We start from the raw sequence: 27,707 nt of genomic DNA on the forward strand, positions 1-27,707 counted from the left end.
GGGAATGTGCCGCGGAGGCGAAAGCGAAAACGCGGCCCCGACTTTCACTTTCTCTTTCCTACCCGACGCCACCGACAGCTCAGTGGGGAAGGGAGGGGACAGGGCAGCCCACGGGAGAGGGGACAGAGCAGCGTATGAGAGAGGGGACAGGCCCGTTGCACCCACGGGAGAAGGGACAGGGCACCAGAAAGCAGAGGGGACCCCCTGCACCCCTCCCGGGCGCCTCCTCTCAGACTTTCAGGACTCCCACACGCTCCCTGCAGGGCACAAGGGACCCCACTCCCCTCTTCTCCTGCTTTGGGGACCAGGACACGGGGGCCGTGTCCTCCCGTGGGACCCACACCTCAGCCCCACGGGTGTGGGGAGCTGTGGGGACAGGCGCGGCGTTTCCAGGCTGGTGTGAGCAGTGACGTTGCCTCATCTCTCGACTCTCTCCTCTGCTCTACCGCTCGCATCTGCCTGGAGGGGCTGCGGGTGCTGAGTCGAACGGGAACCGGGCGGGCAGGGCCGAGATGAGCTGTGCCAAGGGCTGCCGGGGGCCGCGTCGGGGCCTGACTCATCCCGCGCCCGCGCCGGGTCCCAGCCAGCGCCGGGGTTCCCGGCAGGAGCCGGTGCCGGTGCTCACGGTGCTTCTGGGCACCGGCCTTCCCACGCCTCGGGAAACGGCTTCCCGGGCCTGCGCTGCTCCGCGGGGAGGGGGGAGACGAGAGTCAGTGCCAGGAGAGGGCTGGGCCCCAGCACCGGCTCCCAGCTGCCCCCTGAGCATCCTTCCGCGATGCCGTGGCTACCGGGAGGGTCTGTCCCACTGCCCTCCCAGCGAGGAGCCCGGCACAGCCGCCCTTGCGTGGGGAGGGGGGGTTTCACCCCGCGCAGGGCAGGGATGGAGCTGGCTGGTGCCGAGCACCACCCGGTTGCCCTTGCGAAGGGCTGTGCTGGAGCAAGGCCGGCGCTGTGACCCGCACCCGCCCCAGCACCAGGACACGGCCTGGGTGGGCTTTGCCCTCTGGGCCACCCTGGGGTGACACCGGTGTCAGCTCCACATGTCGCTGCGAGGGGAAACCCGCCTGCTCCACCCGGCCCGCAGCCCGCCGGGTCTCCTCTCGCAGCCCGCTGTGTTTCCTTTCCAGCTCTGAGTCACAGAAAGTCACCTCTGGCGGGGGGGGGACGAGGCTGCCCAGAGCCAGGGGGCTGCAAAGCCTCGAAATGAATCAGCCCCGGCGCAGCACCCAGCCCCGGGCTTTCCCGAAGGACGTGGGGACAGGGACACGGCCACGTGGCGCAGGGGACACACGGGGCCACGCAGCGGGGTACGAGCCAGCCACGCTGGCAGGGGTTCGCTCTCCTTAAGGAGCCTCTTGGTGGCCACTTTGGCTCTGAGCAAAGCCTGCTTGCCCTGCCTGTGCTGCTCAGGGCGAGGGGCCGCGGCTGACCTGCCCGCGAGGAGGAGGAGGAGGAGGAGGAGGAGGAAGTGATGCCAGCACTGCGGCTCCGAGCGCCGGGACCTGGGGGACTCCTGCTTCAGAGAAGCGAGAGGGGCAGCAGGTAGAACCCCCCAACCCAGCCAGGCCTGGGCCACGCTCACCCCCACCCTGGCAGCCTGTGGCCATCCCGCCCGGGGCTGCCGTGGCCGGGCTGGCCCCGTGTCACGCTCGGGCCGGCGCAGGAACCGCTCTGCTCTCTGCACCGCGCCAGCGAGGAGGGGATTTCCAACCGGCTGTGCCTCTGCTGGGGCAGCGCCCCCCTCGACTGGGCAAGCTGGGAGCTGTGTTCTGGGAAAAGGGCCCGGGACTGACCGACAGAGAATCTCCATCTGCCCGCTGTGCCCTGGGAAGCGGGGCGATGGCAAGGGGTCACTGCACAGCCTCTCTCCACGGCTTGCACAGATTACAGCCCAGGCTGGGAGGTAATGGTAGCCGCCAGCTCGTTAGCCAGCCCCAGCCCGACGGGATAAGCCTTTATGAGCCGAGGATTTCATCTGGTGTGACAGCGGCGCGGTGACGCGTGGGACCCGCGGGATCCAATTACCCCGACATCAGCGAAGATGCTCAGGGAGTGGTTCCCCGCTGTGCTGCTCCCTGCGCAGGGAAGGTGAAGCTGCTTAACCCTTAAACATTTCATGCCGAAATGAGCTTCAAAGGGAGTCAAACATTAACTCGCAGCTAACCCTGCCCTCGCCCGGGTTTTTCCAGTTATGCAAACCAGATCCGCCAAAATAAATACAGTTTGGTGCACGGTGGAGCTGGGCTGGGGGTGCCATTCTCTGGGTATGGTCTCACCGTGGGTTTACAGTGTGAACAGGGAAACTCTGGGTGTAAATGCCTTGGCACAGCCGTGCACGTCCAGGGTGCGTGGTCCTGGGACGTGGGGACAGCACCCTGCTGGGTGCTGGGGGGCCAAAGGGTGCTGGAGAGGCGAGGGAGCGGGGAGCAGCCTGGTAGGAGCTGGGAGGAGAGGGGGACCCCAGGGTGGAGGGTGCAGGAGTGACAGAGGATGATGCTCCCCTGGTTACACCGTGGGCTCAGCGTCTACCCAGCAAGGTGGGAGTCGGGGTCCCAGCCTGGGTCACCCCAAGGCAGCTCCAGCAGGCAGGAGCTGGCAGCAGGGAGGGACCACGGCCCTGAAGCTCTGCAGAGGTGAAACAGGGGTGGGTGTGCAGGTCCTGCCACGGGGCTGCTTACATAGGAACCCCCGGGCTCCCGGGAGCTGCAGCACCCACCTAAATTCAGGGATTCGAATTTAGGGTGCCAGAAGGTGGAGCATGGCAGGGCACACCAGCGCGGGGTGGTGGGTTTAAAGCTGTCCCAGCAACCAGCCCCTCTTGCAGGACCCACGGGACCCTGCGCAGGCACCAAGGGGCCCTCAGGACACCCAGCTGGCTGCTCACCTTCAGCCACAGCCGCCACGCAGGGGTGAATAATCATAATTATTAATTCCTGATGGACATGCCTTGTGCCGTACTGATGTCCCCTGGAAGCAGCCAGCGCAGAGGCAGTCCCTGCTTCCCGGGAAGTTCCTTCACCCTGAGACCCGATGCCTGGCCCCCCATCACACACAAAGCTGGAGACCCTGCAGCCACCTGGCCCTGCAGGCTCCTGGGGGACACCAGGGATGAGGGGGACCCCAGAAACACGCCCTGGCTCCCAGCAGGGGAGGTGCTGATGGCCCAGCTGAGCATTCCCAGCATCTTCCCCACCTGGGACTCTGCCCCAGGGAAAGGTGTAAATAGGGCAGGTCTGGGGGGTAGCTGGGGCTTGTGAGGCTCAGCTAGTGCCAGGCCCCCAGTAGGCCCCAGTGAGTGGAGAGGCTGCAGTGAAACAGGCTCCAGGTGAGTCTCTGACCTCTCCCGGGGCACAGCCTGGCCCCCCAGAGCCCCACCACGGCACGTGGGTTTCTGGCCTCTCTTGTGACCTTCCCACAGGGCTGTCCCCTGCCCAGGTGTGGCGGTGTCCCCACCCCCTCCTCTCTGGGCCACAGAGTGGCCAGCAGCAGCCTCCAGGCCTCCCCCCGCAGGGGCCCTCCTCTGCAGCACCCCCCTTCCCGTCCGGCCATCGCGGGGAGTCAGACCAAAGAGAGTCGGAGTTTATTATGGGGGGACGTAGAAAGTCTTTAAGCAAAATGGCTTAAGGCTCTGCTTTAGTGAGGTCAGGCCAGGTTAAACGCTTAGTTCCCACCTTTCAAAGATTGTGCCCTGGGATGGGTGGGAACGGGGTGCGATGGGCTCCTAAAGCTACGGTGCTGGCTCAGGGCTTGTGCTTGCGGGGCTGGAGCTGGGCCCTTGCCCGGGAGCTGGCGCGGTGCCGTTACCTGCCAACGCACCCCTGTGTCCCCGCTCCGCAGCTGCTGCGGCTCTGGGAGCTTGTGCTGCTGGTGGGAAAACTGCTCGGGGCCAACACAGTGGGTGCCCAAGTGCTAAAGCTGCTGCCGGCATCGCCTGGGTGCTGCCCCGCGGCAGGAGGGACCCCTCTGTCGCTCTGCCCCAAGCAGGAGCCCGCGGTGACCTGGGGCAGGGACCTGCGCCTTTCACCGGGCGTCCCCACTACGCTGATGGGACAAAGCTGAGCCCAGTGAGGGCTGCGGAGCCCGGCGGTGCCCACAGCTCCCTCCCCGACAGCCAGGACAGGGTGGCACGCTCATGCCCCAGAAGAGAAGAAGGAGCTGGGCTGGGCATGGCTCCCCCGAGCGGCACTGCCCCGGCCCGCTGCGCTGCGGCTCCTTCATCTCTCCCAGGCTGCTGGGTGATTCCCGCGGCTCTCCCTTGCCTGGGTCACTTCAGACAAGCCGGGATGCAGGAGAATGTCCTCTTCACCCGCAGCAGGAAGGGAGTCGTGCTCCTGATGTCTCTGGCTCTTGGGACCAGTCCTTGCAGCGTTCCCTCCGTCCTGGACGATCCTCCTCTCCCCGCTGGCAGCAGGGCCTTTATTTCTTCCTCATCGTTGAAGGGGGACGTCCCGTACCTCTGCTTCAGCTGCCTGCGGACCTGGGGAAGGAGGCAGCACCCAGCTAAGGGGCCCGTTTACAAGGGCAAGCCCAAGCCCACCAGCAAGGCGGATGGGGAAGCAACGTGGCCCTTGCTCCGAGAGCCGTGGGCAGGCTCGGCCGCGGAGCAGAGCCGGTGGCAGAGCTTGGTCCCACCTTGCGGGCTGCGCCGCCGCCGAACTCAGCCAGCTGCTGCTTGAAGCCGGGGTTGGGGTTGGCGACGGGCCGGACGGTTCGGACGGCCTCCAGCACCTCCTGGCAGCTCAGCTCCGTGACGGCCATCACGTAGGCAACGACCACGGTGGTGCTGCGGGAGATGCCGGCGAGGCTGGCAAGGGAAAAGGCCGAAGGGCTGGTGCCGGCCGTGCACCCTGACCCCACGCTCACCCCTTCCTCCACCCCTGTGCTTCAGCTATTTCGGTTCCTCTTCTCCGAGAACTTGCTCTCTGGGAGGCCTGAGCCCTTCCAAGGCCCCTCTCTCCATCAGGGCCTATAAATACCCGCTCCTCCCCGGGGAAGCGCGAGCCGCGGCCGCTGCCTGGCTGCCTGCCCCAAACCCCGCTCTTCCCGCTCGCTCGGCTGCAGCAAAAAGCTGCCCCATCTCCAGGGCTGCCTGGGTCCTGCTGGCTTTGAGTCACAAGCTGCAGCCGAGGATGGATCCGGGGTGGATCCACGTGTCCTCTGGCACAGGCTGGCTTTGATCAGGGGTCTGCAGCCAAACTGGGGGGCTGGATCTTTTCTCCTCTCCTGCGCTGGGGGGACGTGGCGTCAGGAACAGAGAAAGCAGAGTTACCAGTGGACGAGGCAGTTCCCTCCGTGCAGGCGACACTGGTGGATAAAACTGATGCATTCCTTGAAGTGCCTCTTGCTAGCAGGAAAAACAGACAGACAGAACAAGGAGTTCAGGGGCGGAGGAGGATTTTGAGGCTGCAGGCAGAGCAGCCCTGCGTGTCTGAGGATGAAGTACTAACAGAAACCGCCTGTTGCTTTACAGGCACTGCCCACAGTGGCTGAGACCTGAGCAGCTCAGTGCTCTTGTTTCTCAAGGGAAGGTGCATGGGCCAGCTCATGCCGTGCCAGGGACTTGGTGCCCTGGGGCCGCGGGAGCCCGGCTGCTGCCGGCTCCCCATCCTTTACCTGCTCTCCCGGCTCCAGGCGGCTCCTGGGGGGATGCTCACTGCCCCTCTCCATCCGTGCTGCAGAGGGGATCCCCCTCGCCTCGCCCCAGGACCAGGACCCGCTCCCCAGCGCTTACTGAGCTGGGGTGCTCGCAGGGTCCCCAGCACCGGGGCATCCAGCCTGTGGGTCACTGCGCTTGAGGAGCTGGAGGCAGCACCTCGAGGATTTGGGGTGCCCTGAGCCCTCACCCCCGAGTCCAGCCCTCCCGCGTGCCCTGAGCCGTCCCCGGCCTCCCCGGGATACTCACATGTTGGCCTCGGGGGTGTCAGGCAGGGGGATGCGGAGGTAGGTGATGTCCTGGAAGGCACAAAATGAAGAGGATTAACTCGGGCGCTGGGGGGGGGTCACGCGTGTGTGCGGCCGCTCTGGCAGCGCCTTTGCTCCTCGGCCCGGTGCTGCCTGCGGGGCTGCGCTCCCCGACACAGCATCCCCCTGCTTGGGGCCGGGACTGCCCTCTCCTGGGGGGGGGGACACAGGCTGCTCGCGGGAGGGGGTGGGAAACAAGATAAGGCTGGAGAGCTGGGAATTATTTTCCTGTTAGCATTCAAGGCCAGGTTATAGTCACAAGACAAGCAGTTTCCCATGCCGGGGGGGGGCTGCCCAGCTCCTCTGGGACCACTGACCGCGGAGAGGAGAGAGGTGCACGCGCCGTGGGATGCTCCGAGAGGGAAGGAAGATGCTGCAGCACAGAAGGAGCTGCAGAGACCTTCGCGGTGGCATCGGGCACGGGACACTACCTGCAGCAAGGGCTGGGGAGATTCATGGATGGAAATGATGTGGGTGATCTTGTTCCGGCTTAGCTGCTCCAGGTCTTTGGCATCTAAAGGATAAAACTAGATGTTAGTGTGTATTCATTTCTCCCCTTCTCTTCCCACAAGCGCCGTGCCCTGCAGACAAAGCCGTGCTCCGCAGCACCGGCTGCATCACACCCCGACGTGCAGCGGCGCAGACACGGGCAAGGACACAAACGCAGCCTGGAAATCTGGGACGCAAACCCCGTGATACCAAACCAGAGACCTCCTCCCTCCAAAGGCACTTGACCTTGCTTGTGCTGGGGTGAGCATTCACCTCTGCATGGAAAAACCTCCCTCCTCTCAAGCAGGCAGCTCCCCGCCTGCCTGTACTTGTCCCAGTTCAGGGAGGAGACGCCCGCTCTGCCCGCACCTCCCCTGTAGCTGCAGCCTGAGGGATCTGCTTCATCTTGTGAACTACAGATGTGGAGCTGCACCGATTCCGGTCAGCCCTGAGTTTGGCTCCCTCTGCCCGAGCTCCTCAGCACCTGAGGGATCTGCAGCAAACGCCTGAGCAGCGACTCGCCGCGCTCCGCGTGTCCTCTCTGCAGCCGCGTGCACAGAAATGGGGCATCCTCGGCTTTCTGGGCCAACGACCTGCTTCCCACCGGTGCCTCAGCATCCCTGGCTGTGGTGGCGGTGGCTGGTCCAGCACAGCGGTTCTTAGGCTGCAGCCTCGCCTCGCTGCCTGAGCGGCTTCGGAGCCGTCTCCCTTTCACGCCTCGACCAGCGGATGCTGCACGAGCTGCCAGAGAGGAGGAGTAACATTCTCCCATTGCGCCGCTTTAGGGTTTCTAAACTTTCACGTGGTGTAAAACCTTGGCTCGGGAATCCAGACCGCAGTGTGCTAACGGCATGATGTGAATGTTAATAGGAGTCTCGAGAGAGATGCTCCCCGGGGAGCCGGGCCGTGGGGGGAGGGAGGTGGGGACCCTCGTGGGGACTCGCACAGCACCCGCCACCTTCCCGCCCGCCTCGGGCAGGCAGAGCAATTAGTGACGCCGGCGTCAAGGCTGGAAAAGCTTTTGCTTGGAGAAAATGTCTCTGTGAGCTGTCAGAGCTTAGTGTAGCAGGCCTGAAATCTCTGCCATCACCCTGGACGCTGGGTAGAGCGATGCTCGGGGGGCATCGGGCCAAGCCCCCGCATCCGTGGTTACTTGCAGGAAGCCCCACGCTGAGCCTGGGAGCCGGGTGCCCTTGTCCCTCTGCTCCCCAGCCACAGCCCCCCCAAGTGCTCCTTGGGGTGCAGGAAGCACAGGGCTGCCCCAGCCAGGGCTGCTGCTCAGGCTCCAGTGACATTTTCTCAGCACCAGTGGTTTTAAACCTTCCCGGCACTTACAGCAGGAATCAAACTGCAAAAAGAGCCATGAGGGAGGCAGGAGCACTGTGAAATGCTGGTTTGTCAGGGCAGATGACAGTACTTGGTCACGAATTGTCCCCTGACAATGAAAACCCCTTAAAATAGTGAACTGGTGTGAGAAGGGGTGACTCTGCCTCTGGGAGAAACTCCCTCCTGAGGGTGGGCAGCCCCCTCCTGCGTCTCCTACAGCTGTGAAACTGGGGGGCATCATCCCGAGCGGCTCCAGTCCTGCTCCCTCGCACTGTTGAGGCACCACCAGCTCCTCTGCTCCCAGCACAGGATCTGTGCCAGCTCGAGCACATGGCACAGCCCAGTGCAGCGGGTGAACTCCCACAGGACTCGGGGCCGGGGTGGGGGAGTTTGAAAGCAAAGCCTGGCTTGTCCTGTGCCACCCCACGTGCTCCCATCCCCTCCCAGGGCGAGCGGGACAGCTGCGAGGGCTTTCCAGTCCCAGCCTGGGGGGTCATGCCAGTGCTGCATCTCACTGGGTGCTGCTGGGACCCTTCCTGGTGAGGCCACGGCCCCCCTCAACCCCTTCCCGCTGTGTGTCCCGAGAGCTCAGGGCGGCCGTTACACACGGAAGCCAACGCCAAGGCAGAGGGTTGCTGCTCTGTGTTTCCCCCTGGTGCCTCCACTCCTGCTGCTGCCCGTGTGGCAGAGAGGAGCTGGCAGGGCGTCGGGCAGCGTTTGCAGGCGGGGGGGCCCAGGCTCCAGCAAGCCCCAGCCCCCAACTGGCGGGCGTCTGCGGCGGGGCTCCGCTTACCGATGAAGTTCCCGAGGTAGAGGCCGGGGAGGATCTGCGGGACACAAGAAATGGGGGCGTGAGCAGTGAACTTGTGCCGTGGGACCCGCCGCGCCGGGAACCCCCGTGAAAAGCAGCGACCTGGGCTGGAAAGGCCGAAGTTCCCCCCCTGAACGTGGCCGTCGCCAGCCCCAGGGCGAGCCCCGCGCTCCCGGGGTGCCGCTGCCCTGGCATTCAGCGTGTGACGTAGCCCTGACACCCCAACCTGCGCAACCGCCCCGCGCTGGGAGCCGGCCACGGCTTTTTTATCGCTCCTCTTGCTTATTATCAATCACTTCTTTGTCAAGGCTTATTATCTGAGCTCAGCAAGCTGCGTCCGCCTCCGTCCAGCCTTGGACTACACCCGTGACCTGCCGAAGTCCTGGTGTCCCGGGGGACGGGGCAGCCACAGGCACAGAGAAGCCTGGGGGGGTGCAGTGTCCCCCTCCCAGCCCCACGCTCTGCACCGCAGGGAGCTGCTTGCTAACAGATCGCTCCGAACACCGTGTCTTCATCTTATTTTCCTTGTGAAATTCCACTTCTCGTGATGAAAAGATAATTACTTGGCAGTGCCTCTGTTAATTGCACCGTGGGTGTGGAAGCAGGATACCTTGCATCCCTTCTTACCCAGAGCTATTTTATGTTTTTCCTCTCTCCCAGCCGGGACAGCGAGGCTCCCAGGGCTGTTCACCCCCGTGTCCGACCCATTTCCCTTCAGCTTCTCCCTGCTGTGCTGTTTGATGCCCAGGACCTGGGCAGGAGGAGGCGACTTCCACCAGCACAGCTGGGCTCTCGCTTGTCTCACTGCCCACGTTTGGAAACATTTCCCTTGGTTGAACAGCCTAAAAAGGGATATTTTTTTTTTTTTATGATTCCTAAGATTTTAGATCCATTTTCTATCGACAGGGCACCTTTAACTTGCAGCTGCGGCACTGAGAGGAGCGGGCAGGAGAGCGCCAGTTAGCAAGGGCAGCTCCCAAGGGCAGGACGCCGAGCCAGGGATAACGGCACGTTCCCGTCCCCAGCACCCTTGTGACCCCGTTCTGACTGGAGAAAACGGGGCGCCGGGCACTTCCCCACATACTGGGCAGTTATGGGGGGTGTGGGGTGGTTAAGGCTTTAGGACCCGGACATTTTTGCAGGAAGAGGGATCCTTTCGGCTGTGACGGCTCAAACGACCATAAATCAGTGCCCGTCCCCTCCGCCCGGTGCTGCGGAGCCCCCCGCGCAGCCCGGCCCTGCCGAGCGGGGGGGGCTGGGGGGCTCCCGGCCTGCGCTCGGGAGCGGGTCCTTGAGCTTAAAGGCGTTGGGAGAGGTTCCCCCTCCCTCGGAGGGGCTCACCCCTGCCCTCCACACCCCCGGGCTGCTGTGGGGAGCGTCCCTGCCTGTTTCTCCTCCGACTTTGCCCCACGGGCCGGTGAAGAAGCTGCCCGACAGCCGAGCCCGGGGCCGGATCCGGGGCCGGCGGGTGAAAGGCCGCTTGGCACGGCAGAGCGAGCCGCCAGGCAAGTGTGTCCCACCGCCGGCGCCGGGGACAAGCCGCCCTGGCCCGGCCGGCCCTGCGGGGCGGCCGCCCCGGTGCCCCCCGTTACCTGGCTCATGCCGTTCCCCATGGCCGGCAGCGAGTGCCGCGGGGGGGACGGGGCGCGGGTGTCCTCGTCCCAGATGCCGCCGTCCGCCCCGTCCCCGGGCGCAGCCGCCGTCCCCGCTCCGGGCGCTCGCCGGTTGGGTTCCTGTCATCAAGAGCCGGGCTCCCCCCGCGATCGCTGCCCGCGGCGGGGCCGGGCCGGTGGCGGCTGTGCCGGGGCGGGGGAGACCTTGGCCACCGTCCTCCGCGGGTCCTGCCGGGGCCCTGCCCTGGCTGCTCGGGCGCTGCCGCGGCACCGGCTGCCGCCCTCGGCAGGAGCAGACAAAGGAGGAGAAACTCCCCCTGCGCCGCGGCGCGGGGGCGCGGGGGCCGCGCCGGCTGCTGCCTGTCGCCGCCGCACAAGGCTGCAGTGTTGGGAGAAGAACAAAACCTTTGTCCCGCTCCGCCAAGGAAGGGCTGGGCGGCCCCGCGGCCAAGCGCCCGGTGCCATGTCCAGCCCTGCCTGCACCCTGCCCACCGCTGCCTGCACCCTGCCCACCGCTGCCTGCACCCTGCCTACCCCTGCCTGCACCCTGCCTGCACCCTGCCCACTGCTGCCTGCACCCTGCTCATCCCTGCCTGCACCCTGCCTACCCCTGCCTGCACCCTGCCTGCACCCTGCTCATCCCTGCCTGCACCCTGCCTACCCCTGCCTGCACCCTGCCCACCGCTGCCTGCACCCTGCCCACTGCTGCCTGCACCCTGCTCATCCCTGCCTGCACCTTGCCTACCCCTGCCTGCACCCGGCCCACTGCTGCCTGCACCCTTGCCCACCCCTGCCTGCACATGCCGCAGGGCGTGTGAGCCCCCAGCCCCGCACACCCCCGGTCTGTGGGGGTCCCCCGGGGGCTGCGCAGGGCAGTGCCGGCGGGTCCCGTCACTGAGCAGGGGGGGCTGGGGGGTGAGGGCTCCCCCGCTGCCTGTCACCCACCCCCCCTGCTCCCCCCTCCAGAGCAACGTCCTGGGATGGATTTTAGAAGTTTTTAGACCAGTTCACTGTCCCCCATTGCCACCCTGCGCCCTGTACTGGGCCGCTGCTGGGCCCACTGGTCCCCGCTGGGCAGTGGGACGGTGGCGGAGACAGAGCCGGGGGTCAGGGGGGCAGCCCCCACCCTGCGCTCTGTGGGGTGACACGATGCAGCCCCGCATGGGGTGGGGGACCCGGGGGTGCAGCGTGGGGACACAGGGTGGGGAAGCCGGGGGTGCAGGGTGGGATGAGAGGGGATGGGGGGACATGGAGGGGGGGTTGGAGCCCACAGGGTGGGACCGAGGGGACTGGGGGAGCTGAGGGGACCCGGGCACGGTGCGGCCGCAGGCGGGGGGGGTGAGGTGAGCAGCCTGAGGCCGGGGGGGTCAGGCCGAGGGGGCTCAGCGGGGGTCACGGGCACACCGGGGGGCGGCAGTGTCGGGGTTCCGGTGCCGAGAGCGCCCCCTGCTGCGCGGCGGCGTGGTTGCCATGGCGACGGGCGCGCAGGCCCAGGCGCAGGCCCAGGCCCAGGCCCAGGCCCCCCCGGGCACCCTGCTAAACCCCAGGCGTGCCCCAGCGCAGCTGCAGCCTCTTGCACCCGGGCCGTGCGCTGTGTCCCCACCGGGGGGGGTGCGCGGCCGCAGGGCCTCCAGAGGCGGCTGCGTTTCGGGGTCTCCTTTGTATCCGTGGGCAGGTTTAGCTGCGACAGGTAAAACTCTTGCTGCCTTGTTCTCTCCGGGGTTTTGCTTCGGCTGCAGCGCGGCGGCTGAGCGGGCCGTGACCCCGCTCTGAGCCCTCGCGCTCGCCAGCCCAGGGTGGTTTGGGACGCGGGGCTGGTGTGGGCACCGCTGCCTGGCCTGGAGCGGGGGGCGCTGGCTACAGCAGGAATGGTGGAACATGGATTGGAACATGGGTTTGCTCTGTGCTAGCTTCCCGTGTTCGTGCAGAGATAGAAAAAAATCGAAATCAAGCCTGCTCCACAAAGAAAAAACAATTTTCAATGGTTTCTGTGTTTTGTTTTTTTTTGTTTTTTTTCTGGGAGTATGTGGTGCAGTTGATCCCCAGAAACTTCTCAAGAGCAATTAAAGTGAGTCAGGCTGTGGGAGCATTTGTTGTGCTGAGCCTTATATTTCTCTTTCTACCCAGCTGAGTCAGAAGGACTGCCTAGTGAGGAATCTGAAGAGTTTTCGGAAGCAGTTAGAAAGAGAAGCAGGAAGGTTTGAGGCCACAACATGTGCCTTTATTCCAGAGACCTTCAGAGTGCCATTTGTTTGTGGAAGAATTTTGCAAGAATTCTGGCACTGCTTGGATTATGAAACCGGTAAATTTGTGGTCTCCCCGGGAGAGTAAGACAGAGATGAATGGATGTCTTCGTTCTGCGGAGGGAGAGGAAAATATGCAGGAAATCCACAGGAAGCACTGGGCAGAGCAAGGTGGCTGGAGCAGGAGTGCTCCTGGCCAGTTTCCTGGTCAACACATACTACCAAAACACTTCTTGTGTAACAATTTATTTCATCAGTCGAGAGAAAGCTCGGTTTCTTTATAGAGCCAAAGTTAACTCAGTGGTGAAGGTATAAAGCGCAGAGCTCTTGTGTGGAGGAACAGACTGTGCTCCCAGGGGGCTCGCTATGGGGTTATGGCCGAGTTCATGCTCTGAAATCTTTCAGTTTGGCTGCAGGTGTGCCAGAAGGTGGGTGCAGGGCAGCTGTCTAATTGGGCTCCTGGTGAAGCAGCGTTCTAGGGCAGCCCCTGAAGAAGGAGCTGGGAAAACATCCGCTTGGTTTTAGGGAAATCCGACTATGTTAGATGTCAGCTGGTGTGAGCCCAGCCAACCAACAAGGAAAAATTGTGTTTCCTTTAGAAACTAAAACAATACAATGTGGCGCTGAGAAACACCTCGCTTCTGCCAGATGATTCAAGCCGTTTAACATCATGAGTATCGTGTTGTGGTGCATAATTAAAAATACACCCATCTGTGAGACCCGGGAGCGAGCAGTCGCAGGGAGACTGGGGCGGGAGGATTCGCCCCACCCTGCGAGCCCGGCCCACGGGTGAGGGCACACTTGTGAGAAGTGCATGGGAGGTAATTATGCAAACTAACGTGAATTACAGCCAGGAGGATAGCAGCTAGTGATTATCTAACTCCACAAATGGGAACGTGTTAATTGGCAACAAAAAGCCTTCTATTAAGCTGCTTTTATGCCCACAACCTCAATTAACATGGTAAATAACCAGAGCACAGTAAACAAGGGTATATGAAAAGCCTGTGATTACTGAAATTATACCAACAACTTAAATGAAATAGTTTGTGGCTGACCCCAGAACTCACAGACAAGTAAAAATAAACTCCATGTTACTCCTTCTGTCAGTCTGTGCTCCGTGTTGTGATGTCTCAGGTTGCTGACTCCCACACGAGGAGGTGGTCGGTCAGGAGGCGCCCGGTGCCCTGGGGCTGCAGGACCTCCCTGGGGAGCTCCTCGGGTGGCTCATCTGGGCCACGCGTCGCCCACTTTCAATATATCACGCAGCCTGGGCTGTCTTCAGGATTTTTCTGCTCTTGCTTGCCATAGTTCTCTGACATCTCTCATGACTTTCTGGTTTAATTAAGTTCTTCCGTAACATACACAAATTTAAAATGCGACAACAAAATTCCCGACAGCATATGTTGTGTTACTTATATTTCTGCAAGCATGCGACAGAGTTTGTTTATTCCTGTGGAACTTCCCTGTAGGCTGGCTGCCTGCTCTGCCCTTTCCTCCAGGAATCCTCCTAACACAAATCTGAGCGTTTTGCACTAGAGAGCTGTTGTTGGGTCCCCTTCCCCCCCCTTAACCTTAAATAACTGGTTGCGTACAAACAGATGAACTGGGTTATGCAGGGCTTCCGCACTGAAATTCTGGGCAACCACGGGAAGTGCAAATGTTAAAGCCTGTAACTCCGCTCTTCCATCTGTAGGTTGGCAGATCACGAGGTGAAGGAATTTTCCTCTTCTGAAAACTGAAGAATATCGTTGATTGAAGAAGGTGAGAACGACTCTGTCTCCTCAGGGAACACCCAACAAGCATTTTTGGTTTCTTGCTCTTATTTCATCCCCTCCTCCTGCCGGTGACTTGTTCTGTTCTCCTGTGCCTGTCTCGTGCAATACCCCCTCACCATTCCCCAGGGCAACAGCAAAACTTTCTCACCGTGGCTTTTCCCAAATGGTCGGATACTTTATCTGGGATCTGACTTCCCACGCTTTGTGTGCATATTTATGTGTAAACTTCTGACCTTAGGTACGTCCAACACTAGGCAGCAGTATCAGCACCTGGGGTATATGATACATTTTTCTGTGTTTTTTGGTTGAAAGCTGACTTGAGAGTATATGTAAGTGCAAGCCCCTGTTATTACACCCGAGGAGCATTTCCCTGCCTTAACGCCCGGTTGCTCCTTTCCTCTCCTCCCAGTACATCCCGCTGAAGGCCTGGTTATGCAGAGGTGGATTTGCTCACTTTCCTAATACGTGATTTACTCTGAATAGCAGAGATGATCACTGTTCCCTGCCTGCGTGTGCCGTAAGGAAGGGTAAGAAAAGGGCTCTGCCGTTCTGCTGCTTGGGGTCAGACGCATCAGACGAACCTTGTCACTTCTGACTCCCGCAAACACCCGAGGGTCCGGCTGGCCTGTCGCTGCCGCTCGCACCCGGCCTCTCCCCAGTCTTCTGTCACTGGAAAACGGGGGTCACCAGGTCACTGGAAATGTCAGTTTGACAAATCAGCTAGGACTGAAGCTGAAATGTCAGTCCTGGTTTTATTGTTCGTGGTTGAGCTTTGGCTGCCTGCCTTCCTCAGCTTCACAGAGCGTAAGGACAGGGTGGTTCATGGGAGAGAACGATCTGATTTCCTCCGTCACGCTTGCTACTGTATTGAGTTTGATACCTTTTGGGATGATGGGTTAATCAAATGAAAGCAATCCCAGCTCAGTTTGATGGCTGTGGAGATGGGAAAATCCATCACTTCTCTCCATCAAAGTTCAGCAGAGTTCGTGCTTGCTCTGCGTGATCAACAGCCCTCCCAGAGCGGGGTACAGCACGTGCCTCGGGTCGGGGCGTGCTGAGGTTTGCAGACGTGGTGACACGACGAGCTTCGTGCCAGCCGTGAGCTGCAGTTCTAGCTCGGGGCTGGCACTCTCAGTTTCTAGATAGCCCTCTCGATTACTTCTGATCTTTGTTTTTTCCTGCCGTGTTTAGTAAGATACCATCGTGTGGTGCTGGAGTTAAGCTCAGGTGGCTGAAGCCTCTGATTACAGACAGGGAAGATAATTAATGGGCACTGGGGCAGAAGAGGACTGTTCAGAGCGAGAGTTCTCGATTTGTCTGTCTGATCCTTACTCTACTTCATTCCAGATGTCCTGACAGTGCCGGGAAGTGGGAGGTATGTGCTGCCTGCAGGCAGTTCCCCTGCTGCCTGCCGTTGGGGCATCTGGCAGGTGCAGGCAGGCTGCCGCCCCCCCCGCCCGCAGCCACGCCACGTGCTGCTGTGTCCCCCGACACCCATAAACGTGATTTCATTGAGAACAGCTTTAGGAGAGAGCCTGGGCAGGTGTTCTGCTTTAATGCTGCTTTGCAGCTGTCTGCGCATCTATAAGGCTGATCTTTTTGACTTTAAACCTGACAACTTTCTGGTTAGCGCTCCTCTGAGACGGAGACATCTTAGAGCTTAGCCCTGCGCTTCTAAGACTTCAGTGGTACAGCAAGGTTGATGTTGCTGCACACAACTGTCACTGTTAAGCTTCCTCTCTCGAGAGGTGGCAGCTGAGAGAAAGAGAGGGAGGGGAAAAAAAATAAAAACAAATGGGATGTCAGATTCCTCATGAATCTGAGATGAGTGTCAATGTTTGAGAGTAATGGAGGATGGTGCTGAACTTCCCATTTTATGGGCTGCTCCCTTCTATAAATCTCCCTTGTCTGGAGGGAAAGGAGGGTCTTTGCAGTACCCTGATAGAAGGGAAGATGTTGATTGCTGTTGGGGAGCTTCCGATGGGGACCTGGGGACTGTTTTTTCCCCGTAGCCATACAGTTGTCGAGCCTGAGAGTTCAGCTGCGTTGTGGGGCAGGTGGCCGCTGCATTCTGGGCTCTGGCTTTTCACGAAGAATTCTTGCTGGGCTGTGGAGACTGTAGGGTGATGACTGAAAAAAATGACGTGGGTATCGGTGTGGTCATCTGTTGGGAACAGCTCCATGTAATTGTGTTTGGGCGCGGGGGGGTGACTGAGCCGCTGGGCAGGGTCGGTGGAAGTTCTCTTTGCGGATACAGACGCTTTCATCCGCAGCCTCCGGAGCGTTCAGGAGGTGATGAGCAGCAGCACACGCTGCTTTGGGCTCCACAGCTCTGACATCCTGGCGTGTTAACAAACATACAGGGGGTTATAGCATCAGGCCAGCTGCTCTCCCCGGGATTGGGGTCTCTCGTGATGCTTCTGCATCCTGTAGGTAGGTGCTTGCAGGCTGGCTGAGAGGGAGCCAGCCTGGAACTGCGAGGTGTAGAGAGGCTTGAAGGGTTTTACATGAAGGGAGCTGCCATCTGGAAGGCTACAGCTGCTTCTGCTCCGAGTCTCAGGGTTTATTAGCTGGGTGCAGCACTCTGCAACTTTGCCTGCAGGATCTCTAGCCCTGCGTTGTGAAACCCTGCCAATTTGGCTACTTCTGGAATATGTTCCCCTCAAGTATCAGCATGTCACAAGTATCACAGCACTTGCCAGAGATGGAGGGTTCCTATCATCTCTTCTGCCTGTATACCTTACAGCAGTGCCCCATCAGCACTGATAAACCTCCAGCCAGTGCCACTGGGCTGCCAGCACTAAGCACAACTCGTGGCTAAAAGGCAGACCCCAGCTGGAAGGGCTCTGCTAATTGTGGGGAAAAGGACTCCACAGGAGTCGAGGGTATTTAAAACAAAACAGCAACAAAAAACCCTTTTAAAATGTGATTTGACCCTAGAGGTGTTTTTTTTTTTTAAATACAGGTTTTCTCACTGGCTAAGTGAGAAATATGTACCATTAAAGTTCAGCTGAAATTCTCAGAATTTTATCTGCTCCATACGCAACCCAAGTATTGCAACAGCAGGAACCCGAGAGCGCAACTGGCTTGTCATTACAGGAGCTGAGAAAAACAGAAACGGCAAATAGTACTTCAGAAATGACAAGCAAATAGGATTATTATTCTTTCAGCCTTAATCATGTAAAGTGCCAGCGGTACCATAGGTAAGGAAATTTCCCTTAGGTATGATTTATGTTGACAGTCTCTCCTACGAAATGTCTTCCCTAATTTATTTCAACTCTTCCCTCTAACGAGACGTGGTGGCTGGCGTACCTGCCGCAGCCCCGTGTCCTGCCAGCTTCATCCCGTATTTCACGCGGTGCCACCGGGGACAGCTTTATTTCTAGTGAGCGAATAAACGCAGCTCAGCTGCGAGCCTGGGTAGCTCTAATTTGCACAATCTACTCTGTTCATTGCCTCAAACTAAAATCCTGCTTAGGCAGCCCGCACCTAAAGAGCTGGAGTTACTTCAGCTGCTCGGGAAATGGATGAGTCGGAGTGAAAGTCCTCGCGGTCGTCAGGGTGCTCGGGGGCTCTCGGAGCTCTTTGAACGCCGCTGTGCTCGGAAGCTGTTCCCGGGAGACACCCACATTCCGCCACTGAAAAGGGGTTAATGCTCGTTCTGTGAATTCTCCTCGGCATTTACGGCTTCGGCTAGACTTTGGTTTTCACTTGTATGTCTTTCTGGAAGCTAAAGGGATTTTTTTTTTTTTTTCGTTAGTACCATCGAGAACAGGAATAGAAACTTTGCAATAAGCTCAGAATGTTCTTTGGCTCGGCGCATGGGAAAGAGATTTAGGGTTGGATTTCCTATTGCTTCACACTTACTCCTGCCTGCTAGCAGGGTAATGATTTTGTGGAGAGGCCTTTCTCTTAGACGAACCGTTGGCAAAACTGCCTGTTTCTCCCTAATTTACTGTCATCGGATCTCCTCAGCTGGCTTCTGGAGGTATTATGGATGCTTCACCTTCCTGCACTGCCAGTAGCCAGGAAGAGCGTGAACTCAAGTGTCATCTTCTCAAAGACATATTTCACACTGTGGACAGGGAGAGCAGGCAGGGAAAAGATGTTTATTACCTTCTAGGGGGTTTTATTAAAATGTCTGGAATGGATGCTCTGGTTCCGTGTCTTTCCTGGCAACTGATCATGGTATTCTAACCCTTACAGCGGTTAAATGATGAATTTCCAGAAACAGAGCAAAGTAAGCAAGCACACTGCCACTCCAGAGCGGGAATGCCAAGCAGCACAGGGCTGCAAAGGGAACGGAGTCCGTGTCAGAGCTGGGACTTGCACCCGAGCTCTCCCTGAGAGGCCTTTCTGCATTGTGCCTGGGGCTCTGTCCCCAGCAGCTCATCCTGTGGCGTTTTGTGACCGACTTTACGCCTGTGCTAACCTCAGGTACTAATGGTAGGAAGATGTCCACTGCTTTCAGCTGTCCAGCTTTGCTTCTGATTGTCTGGGAGTTTATTCCTGTGCGCAGGCAGATAACTGTCATCGCTCGGGTACTCCAGGACGTGTGTTTGATGTTGTAGGCTGACGGGGAAGGAGGCACGTTGGAGGCTCTGAGCTGATACGGAGTGACGGGCCCGTCGGCGGAGGGGACACCCGGGCACTCTGGTGAGCGAGAACGTCGGGGAGAACACACTTGTGGGTGCGTCCTCATCCAGGCTGGCAGGGTGCCCTGCTCGCCTCCCCGAGCCACCTGCACGTCAGCAAGGGGAGAGCACACGCCTTTCACTCCAGAACAAGAGAGCAAGATCGGGCCTGTGAGCTCGTACGGGATGAAGAGAATAAAAGGAGCAAATGCTTTCCAGAAGCGGATGGAAGCCACCAGGCTTGGTCTGGTCAATGCAGTGGGAGCAGTTTTGTTCGTAGTCCCCCTTTCCAAGCGTTAAGTCACAGCAGAGTTCTTCATAGGCCAGTTTTGCTGCAAGACCAGCTCTGCAGTCGCTGTGGTGACCGTTTGCTGGGCACTTCCCTGAAGCTGGTTGTGTACGTTACTGTTGGGAAGTAGCTCTCGGATTCTGAAGTCGTAGTTCCCCGAGGCCGACGTGTATCGTAACTTTATTTTGCAGTTTGCAGCTCGGTGTGCCTGCAGCTGTCTCTGGCTGTAGTTTCTAACAAAATGCAAGTGCAGTTTCACCTGAAAGTGGGAATTACCTTCTCTCTACAGGAAGGAGGAGGAAGGGGATGTGTAACTCCTCTGTGAACATCTTCAGTGCAGGCTGCTACAACGAGAGGAATAAACTGAAGCAGCTTTTCGGGAACCTTTCTGCACAGCAGCAAGTGTAATGCTGATCCCAGGCTTGGGATGGGAGAGGTCACCATGGATGAAGTTCACTCTCTCTTCCTCATAGCGGGCAGCAGCTGTTCCCACTTCTCTCTGGACACTGGTGACCAGCACAAGACGCTGGCCTTCCTTCTTCAGAAGGTTGCCCAGCCTGGAAGCTGCAGTGATGAGATAATTGTGTGATGGTGACAGGGGGCACAGGGGGTGGTAGCTTCTGGGCTGTCCCTCTGCCCTGCCAGCGCTCCGTTCTGTACTATGTAAGAAAACAAAGGGGCAAAACAAAGCTTTTAGGGAAGGGCAGGCACCTGATCCTCCTCCTGCTACTACTATGGAAACGTGTCAGAGCAGAAAACCTGTTGCCATGATACTGTAAAAATAACCTCACCATCACGGTACGGAGCCGGCGAGTGGCTGTACTGCAGGGGTTGTGTAAGAGCTCTGGCGGGGGGGTTGGCACCGATGCTGCCGCTCGCTTCCAGGGGAGATGCAGTTTTCTGGAAAAACTGCAGGCAAGACAGTTCAGGTAGTAAGTCCATGTTATTTGTGTAGCTGAAACTTAAGCCTGAAGTGGACAGCCTCGCTTCTTGCAGTTGTACGTTTAGGGTACGTGGGGTTAGCTACAGAATTTTAAAACTTAGATCAAGCAATGGTGGTTGTGGTTTCTTTAAATCTAAAAAGCCATCTCAGTTTTAAGGAGTCTGAAACAGGGCGTTTTTGGAACTCTGCATAGTTTGAAGTGTGTGTGGAACCAGATGGGGCAGTGCTGGGCTGCTCGGAGGAGGCACCTTGGCCCTGTTAGGCCGGGAGGTGGTCAGGGGGCCAGGAAAACGCAGGTGCTGGGTTTAACGATCTGCTGGGCTGTGCAGAAGGGAAGAGAGCGAGGGATCGGGCCCAGCTCTGCGTCAGGCCTGCGAGGTTTGACAGGACGGGTGAGCTACCCCGAGAGCCACAGAAACGAGGACAACCACCACCTTTAAAATTTTAAAATTCAATCCAGAAATCTCTCTGCAGAAGTTCAAAAAAGAAAGGGCTTGGCAGGACCCGCTTTCCTGTACACAGGAAAAAAACATTATTAATTACAATTAATTTTAAAAAATTTTAAGGTCTTAACCAAGTTGTGCTGGGGTAACAAGTTCAGACTAAAGGAGGTGGTGTGAAAGACAGTACACTTTAAAACCTTTGAGGGAACTACTACTGGTTAAATCAATTGTCCTTTTACTACAAGAGAGGCTCGGTGACTATTCCTGCTCAGCCCTCTTCAGGCTGCTTTTTTAAATATACGTGTATTTCAGCCCTTCATCTTGTTTTGAAAGCCCCATTCCTGTGGTCTCTTGCCTTCCAACTTAACAGCAGAACATCTTTTCCCAGCGAGACTAAAAGGATGCTGCCTCCTCCTGTCCCTCCCTACACATCTCTAAAGAGATTCCTGACGTGCCTCAGATGTAGAGCTTGGCTTTGTTTTAATACCACGGGCGCTCACAACTGCTCTTCTGTGCTTCGGGCACGCCGTGGATTCCCAACGCCTCCTACTCCTGTTCTCGACGTGACAATGAACCAGCTCTGAAGCCAAACTCCAGAAGCACTCGTGTAAAAACCCAACAAGGAACGTCCACACGGAGTTAGGAATGCCTTGCTGCTTTGATTTTAATAATCCCACTTCCACCCCAGCCATGTCCCAGCCCTCTGGGCTGCAGCAAGGAGCAGGGAAGGGTTCGTGATCCAAGGAAATGGCAGCGGCGTAGCTGAGGAGCCAAATGCTTCCCAGGGACCTCGGCCAGGGCGGCTCCGGGCAGGCCAATGTCCTCCCACAACCCCCGAAGGCCGCAGTTATTGCAGCACGAGCTCCACGGGTGACAGCCCGAACGCGTGCCGTGACAATGGCACGGCCACCTCAGCCCTCCAGGATGCGGTTGATGAGCTTCATTTCCTCCGAGGTCATGGGGTTCAGGTTAAATCCTTTCAGCTCAGCTTTACCTGCGATAATATAAGTAAAAAAATCAGGATTTTGCTACAAAATAAGTGAAGCAGTCCACGTTAAACTCTAGAGGGGCTGTGGGGAGGGCAGGGAAGCTGACGTGGGGTCACCCCGGTGCGATGTGGGAGCCTGTTCAGCGTGTTGGTGGGTGACAGCTCCGCACCAGGAGCCGTGTGATTCCCTGGAGCAGGGAAGGAATTGCCAAGTCTGTGGGAAGGCGGCTGCAGGAACACGCAGAGCTCAGGAGTTTCTGGACCCTCCCGACACGCGACGTCTGCTCCCAGAGATCAGGACGGTTCCAGAACAGGAGACTTTACCTTGAGCTTCGAAGAGGCGGTTGACCTTCACGCGCAGCTCCTTCCGGAGGTTGTTTATCTCCTCATCCAGATGTTCCTGGTCTGAGACAAGCAGGACAGGAGTGAGGAGGACTGTGGGCCCTGGGGCACAGGCAGAACCCGCCGCAGGATGCTCAGGGATGGGGAAACCCAGCCCCAGGCTCTGCCCCGGGGTCCCACCCTGCCCACGGGGCTGAGCCCCGCACTGCTCCGTGCCTGAACGCGCCTCCCGGGGCCCTGCGACCGCTCTCGGGAGGTTTGGGGCGTTTGGAAGCCCAGGTGTTGTCCCTCGAGGGGGGTCGTTACCTGGTGTGTGACACACCAACACCCACCCCGAGGGATTTATTTATCCCACACCCGCACAGAGCGGGGTGCTGGTGGTAACCCCACCCAGCCAGCACCCCCAAAAAGAACTTCAGTGTATTTATACACCTCAGAGCACACAAACACGCATTTACTGCAGTGCCCGGGGGTTGGTTTCGCGCTTCATCCCTCGCTGGTTAACAAATCAGCTCGACTTAATTACAGCGTCTTTTAATTCTTCTGCGCAAACTCAAGGCCGGGGCGGGGAGGGCACGTTTTCTTGGCCTTAAAAACGGGTCGGTGGTCGCAGCCTCCCCTCCACACCGCCTCCAGCTTTTCCCCAGTTCCTGCCGGTTTTCTTCTGGGGCAGCCTCCATCTCGGCACCTCTCGGGGCAGGATGATCCCCTCGGATCCGTCGTTTTAGCAGATTTGTTTAGACAAAGTTGGAATAACTCCCTCCCTGGTTCCTTCCTTTGATCACACCGCTCTTAGATCAGCGACTGACCCTGTTCTTGTTCTATTTACAAGTTTAGAACAAGCGGAGCAGCAAACGCCCAGCGCAGGGCCCTGGGCTTACCCTGCCGCAGCATCTCCCTGGTCCGCGCGTGCGGGAGCTCGATGAACATGTCCCCGAAGCAGACCATGGCCTTGCCTGGCGGGGACGGGAGACAAAGGAAAAGGATTTTACCGAGAAGCTTCTCTCCCCGGACCCGCGCCGCGGGGCTCCGGGGCACCGGCCCGGGGCTGAGGCGGCCCCGCTGAGCTCAGGCCTCACCGTCAGGGTCCGGCTCCTTCTGCAGCGCCCGCAGGGCCTCGCGGTTCCGGTTCCGCTTCACGTCCAGGTCCACGATCTGCAGCGGAGGAGAGAGAGAGAGGCAGCGGGGGGCTACCGGGGAGAGGGCGGGGTGGCGCTACCGGAGGCGGAGGGGGGGCCGCGGGCCGGGCCGCACCTGCTGCCGCGCCGCCAGCACGTCCTCGGCCAGCTCCTCCACCTCGGCCAGGTAGCGCAGCACGAAGGCCGGGTCCCGCGCCATGGCGGCTCCGCTGCGGGCCGGGCCGGCGGGGATCCGCTCCGGCGGGGCTCCGCTCCGGGTCCCTCCGCCATCGGGGCCGGGTCGCCACCGCGCCCGCGCGGGCGGGTTCCGCGGCGGGGAGCGGCCGCGCCGCAGCGCCCCCTGGCGGCCGCCCCACGCGGGGGGGGTCGGGGGCCGCGCTCCCCCCCCCGCGCTGCGACGCGGCTTTAGCGGGGCTGGTCACCGCGGGCCGCCTGTCGGAATAAATAAATAAATAAATAAAAAACTACAACAAACCCCAAAACACCCCGCACGCGCGGGCGGTCCCGCAGGCGGCGGGGGAGGCGCCCGCCCGCAGCGGCGGCAGCGCGGGGAGCGGGGACCCCGGCACCGGCTCCGTGCCACCCCCAGCTCAGCCCTCGGGGCTGGCAGCCACCCCCCCACCCCTCCCCGCCGTCCCCACGCGTGTGAATTATTTATGCCTCGTCACGGCCCTCCCCGCAGCCCGCGCCCGGTGCCGGAGGCGGGCAGGGGGCTCTCCGGGGCGTCGTGTGGCCTTTCGCCCCCCGCGGGGGTGAGTCGCGGGAGGAATTGATGCCTCAGACACTCGTGGACACGGAAAGGCTCGGGGACGAGCCGTGGCCTGTGCGTCTGCTCTGGGGGGGACGCGGCCACCCCGGAGCCTCGAAGCGGGCTGAGCGAAACCCTCATGGAGCGCAGGGACCGCTGATTCCCGGCTCCGCGGTGGGAGGCCGAAGAGGTGCCGAGGCCTGCGCGGAGGGGACATCCTGCCCCCGAAACCGGCTCAAGAAGCAGGAAATCGGCAAAAACCTGCGGGCACCGGCGGGGAGCAAAGGCACCGGGGGGAGACGGCGACCACCGACACGACTGGCGGGGGCTGCTGCACCCCACTCCTCCTCACCGCCTGTGCAGAACCCCCCCAACACCTTCTCCTCGTCTCTCAGGGAAACGAGTCTGTGGAGCACCGGCCTCTCCCCGTCTGCCCTGCAAATCAGCCGGTAAAATGAATTTAAAAAGTGACAGAAAACTTTGCTGTTTCCACAGATCACCGGACCTGAGACAACGCTGGATCCTTGGGTGGTGACCGGATTTCATTGACTCTCTCTCCTTTCTTTCTTCCTTCCTTTCTTTCTTATAGATTTATAAGAAACCACATTGCTTATGATGACCCTTTTCCAACTTTAAGTTGTTTCTACCGCAAGTAAAACCATTTCAACCAGTCGTTTGGTGTCGTTTCACGTTAATTTAACCCGAGGGGATCACAGAACCTTCACGACTTCCCAGGCTCCTGGTCCGGGCTGTGACAGCAACAGGGAGCGTGGGGCCAGGAGTCCACCTTGGTGCAGCTGGGTGGCTCCTCCGGAGCCCGGCAGGACCTGCTGGCCCCGGGGACGGGAGCTGGCCACGGCCCCGGCAGCTCCGCTCGCCCCCAGCCAGCCCCGGTGCCCCCCGGGGTCACCCAGAGCAGCCACAAGGCTCTGCCAGGGCATCGCGTTGCTCTTCTGCTCCGCATGACTCTGCCTACGGGAAGGGGGAACTGCCACCCCTCAAAATGGCTTTTATCCCCTTTTTTTCCACCCTGTCCAGGCCGTGACCAAGAGGAGGTGGAGAAATGGGGACCCAGCGCTGATGGCACGGACTGGCAGAACCTCGCCGCGGGAGGAGGGGGCCCGGGGAGCCCGCCCGGTGCTGGCAGGTAACAGGGGACAATGTGGGGTGTTGTGTCCCGTGTCGGGGCTCAGGGCAGAGCCCCGCGGCAGCGCTGCTCCTCCCCGGTGAGACTTCCCGGGCTTCTGCGCCCTCGGAATGCCCGGGAAGCTCTGCCTGAGCCCCAGCCCTGCCGCACCTCGGCGCTGCCCGGGACGGGCGTGGAGGGAGCGAGGCGGCGGCTGGCCGGTGGTCACCACGCCTCCGTGGGCAAGTAATCCCTTAAAGGAGATTACCCAGCCTGGGAGATTACGGGCCCTAATCCCGTAAAGCCATTTGTTACACTTAACGGGGCAGATCCCCTCCGTCTGCGGCAGCGGGTGCTGAACGGAGGCGGCTTCCAGGGGAGTGGCGGAGGCGAGCACGCCTGGCCGGGCTGGGAGTGATTCACACTCAGGTTGGATTTTTTCCTGACATCAACCAAAAGAGGCAGCGGGATTGGGGCTGGGTGCCAACACTGGAAAATGCTCTTTTTTCAGTGGGGGCGGCTGGCTGGAGATCTACAGAGTGGATCAGGGACCAGCTGCTTCCCACCCAGCGTCTGCGGGTTGGCTCCCACGGAGTCCCGGCAGGACGCGGGCGCCGGGGGCGGCTGCAGGGCACAGGGTGGGTGTGGGATGCAGGGGGGGGACGTGGGGCTGCGTTTCTCCTGCAGCCTCACACGGCAGCAGCCACTCAGCAGAGGGACTGGCCTCAGGTTTCTGCCGGGCACAGAGGCAGCATCTGCTCCTTGTTGCTTTGATGGGATCAGAAGAGAAGAGCGCCCGGCTCTCGTGCTGTGCGCTGGAGCTACACTTACATCCCTGGGGGGAGACGTTTTTCAGAGCATTGGAAAAAAGCTCTGTGGGCAGTGAAAGCCCCGTCTGTCTGTCCTGCTGCACACGCTGGATACGGCCCCTCGAGGCTGAGGGTTGGCTGCAGAGCGCGGAGCTGAGGGCGGTGCTGGCCTGGCTGGGCAGCGACCGTCCCCTTCCGCAGGCTGGAAACCCTCTCCCACCACCTCCAGCCGCCCAGCGAGGCGAGGAGGGATGGGACAGGGATGGGGATGGGGACAGGCTGCCGGTGTCCTGGCAGGGAGGAGGGAATTGCAGAGCCACGGGCACCGGGAAACCACTCGCAGGGCAGCGAGCGGCCGGCTCTGCGCTCTGCGGGCCCCTCCCCAGCCAAGCTCCGAGCCAGACACGAATCATCCCAGATGTCTCCTCCTGGAGCTGGTGCCTTTTGCTGGCCCCAGCCCGGGGACCAGAGCTCCGTCTGGACCAGCTGGATGTTTATGTGCCCCCTGGGAACTGGGCAGAGGGACCGGGTGCCTGCCCGCTGCCGGGGGCTGTGTTGCTTTGCTGTGTATTTTACTGTGGAAAGAGCAGGGTTTGGTTTCAGCATATTCCTTTTTCTTCCCTGCAGCACTTTTATGTATGCAGCTAGAAACCCTCCCTGCCTGCTGACAGCTGCACGGGAAGACTTCGGGGATGTTTATGGTTTTTTTTTTCTCTCATTTTTTCCCGTGGCGACTGGGGCCTGTTGTTAAGATAAATCAGACTTTAAACAACCGTCCCTGCGTTCTCAGGCTGTGGATGTTTAACTCCACTTTCGGAGGGGGCGTTTCGTGATCTGTGAAGGAAGGTGGGTCCGTCTCTCCCTGGTCTCCGGGTCCCCTCTCCCTGCTGCTGTGCCCACCACTGGCTCTGCTCCATTGCCCAGGGACAGAGCCCAAACGGGGCTGGGGGTGGCCAGGCATTGGGGGGGGCTCAGGCCAGCGGAGCTCATCCTCCAAAGGGGCCCTGGCCCTGCCCAGAAGCTCCTTTCTTCAGGCTCTGGGATGCTGGGAGCATCCTCTCCCCCAGACAGGCGTTTGCTGAGGGGATCTGTCAGGAGCAGCTCAAGGTTTGGTCTTTAAGTTGCGTTACCCATGCTAATAGGTGCAGCGCCGGGAGAGCCCGGCCACGGGCCTGACTCTGCTCCCTCTGACGCCTCCCCCGCCGCCTGCTCCCCCGGTTTTGTGCACCAGGAGCCCAGACGCACCCCGGGTTTGTGCCGATCCCCCTTGCTGCTCCGCAAGCAGAGTGTGGGAGTTGGCCGCCTTTCCCGGGGTGAAGCCCACTCGCCCTCGCTGCCACCTGCTCGCCGTGGGCCAGGCCCCAGACACGCGGGGCTGAGCCTCGGCGGTGGGAACGCAGCGAGGCAGAGTCCGTCCCTCTGGGCTGGGGGCCCTCTCGAGGCCGGATCCCCCCCCCCGGAGACACGCTGCGAGGGAGCGAAGAGCCTTTCCCCCCCGCGGTGCTGGGGATGCCGGCGCTGGTGCTGCTCCTCCGCGTCGGGGGTCCCACGGGGGTCGCAGCCCACTGCGATGGGGAACGAACGGCGGAGAGATGGTGGGGCAGGGCCTGGGAACATCCGCTTCCCGCAGCCCGGTGCCCCAGGTCCGCCCGGAGACCCCGGCACTTCACCTGCTTGTGCGGCTCCTGCGGGACTGCTCAAGTCTGGGACTCCCCCTCCAAAGCAGGGCTTAGGTCCAGCCCAGCTTAGGTCCAACCCTCAGGTGACCCGGGCAGGAGCCTGGTGGCCGGTGGCCCTGCCCCAGCCCTGGGCAGGGGGAAGGCACCCACAGCACCTCCACCCGCCCGGCCCCGGGGGGGCTCGCACCGGCCCGGCCGCTCCGGGGCTGGACCCACGGGCAGGGTTGAGCCTCGGGCCGGGGGGGGCCCCGGCGCAGGGAGCTCCGGTCCTTGGCGAGCTGGGGGCGGGGGGGGCGGTCGGACAGCGCGGCCGCTGCCCTGGGGGGGACCCGCCGGGACCGGGCGGTGG

At 60.5% G+C, this 27,707-nt stretch overlaps 2 protein-coding genes and 1 long non-coding RNA gene across 6 annotated transcripts; 1 reads left to right on the plus strand and 2 right to left on the minus strand.

Annotated features, from left to right (window-relative positions):
- Positions 1-3,572: 3,572 nt before the first annotated feature.
- DUSP15 (dual specificity phosphatase 15) lies at positions 3,573-10,557 on the minus strand. 3 transcript variants are annotated; one of them, XM_074920438.1, is made up of 7 exons: positions 10,180-10,557; positions 8,570-8,603; positions 6,393-6,475; positions 5,903-5,952; positions 5,270-5,344; positions 4,633-4,828; positions 3,573-4,477 (listed from the first exon to the last, which is right to left on the minus strand). In XM_074920438.1, exons 1-7 carry the CDS (start codon positions 10,198-10,200, stop codon positions 4,265-4,267), a joined length of 672 nt encoding a protein of 223 aa, XP_074776539.1. In that variant the 5' UTR covers positions 10,201-10,557; the 3' UTR covers positions 3,573-4,264. The 3 variants fall into 3 exon arrangements, with proteins under 3 accessions (XP_074776539.1, XP_074776541.1, XP_074776540.1); XM_074920440.1 differs by having other exon boundaries at positions 4,633-4,783; positions 10,180-10,556; XM_074920439.1 differs by having other exon boundaries at positions 4,633-4,804; positions 10,180-10,552.
- Positions 10,558-11,753: 1,196 nt separating this feature from the next.
- On the plus strand, positions 11,754-26,423 carry LOC141966968 (uncharacterized). Of its 2 annotated transcripts, none has more exons than XR_012634637.1 (5): positions 11,754-11,890; positions 12,328-12,502; positions 14,137-14,204; positions 24,783-24,891; positions 26,307-26,423. It is a non-coding gene; the product is annotated as an uncharacterized LOC141966968 (long non-coding RNA). The 2 variants fall into 2 exon arrangements; XR_012634636.1 differs by lacking the exons at positions 24,783-24,891; positions 26,307-26,423 and adding exons at positions 17,184-17,421; positions 17,979-18,376.
- Positions 20,666-23,284, minus strand: PDRG1 (p53 and DNA damage regulated 1). The gene is made up of 5 exons (XM_074920246.1): positions 23,112-23,284; positions 22,937-23,012; positions 22,739-22,813; positions 21,840-21,920; positions 20,666-21,521 (listed from the first exon to the last, which is right to left on the minus strand). Exons 1-5 carry the CDS (start codon positions 23,193-23,195, stop codon positions 21,439-21,441), a joined length of 399 nt encoding a protein of 132 aa, XP_074776347.1. The 5' UTR covers positions 23,196-23,284; the 3' UTR covers positions 20,666-21,438.
- Positions 26,424-27,707: the final 1,284 nt, after the last annotated feature.

This window comes from Athene noctua, chromosome 16 (genome assembly GCF_965140245.1).
Source record: "Athene noctua chromosome 16, bAthNoc1.hap1.1, whole genome shotgun sequence".
NCBI classification, from domain to species: Eukaryota; Metazoa; Chordata; class Aves; order Strigiformes; family Strigidae; genus Athene; species Athene noctua.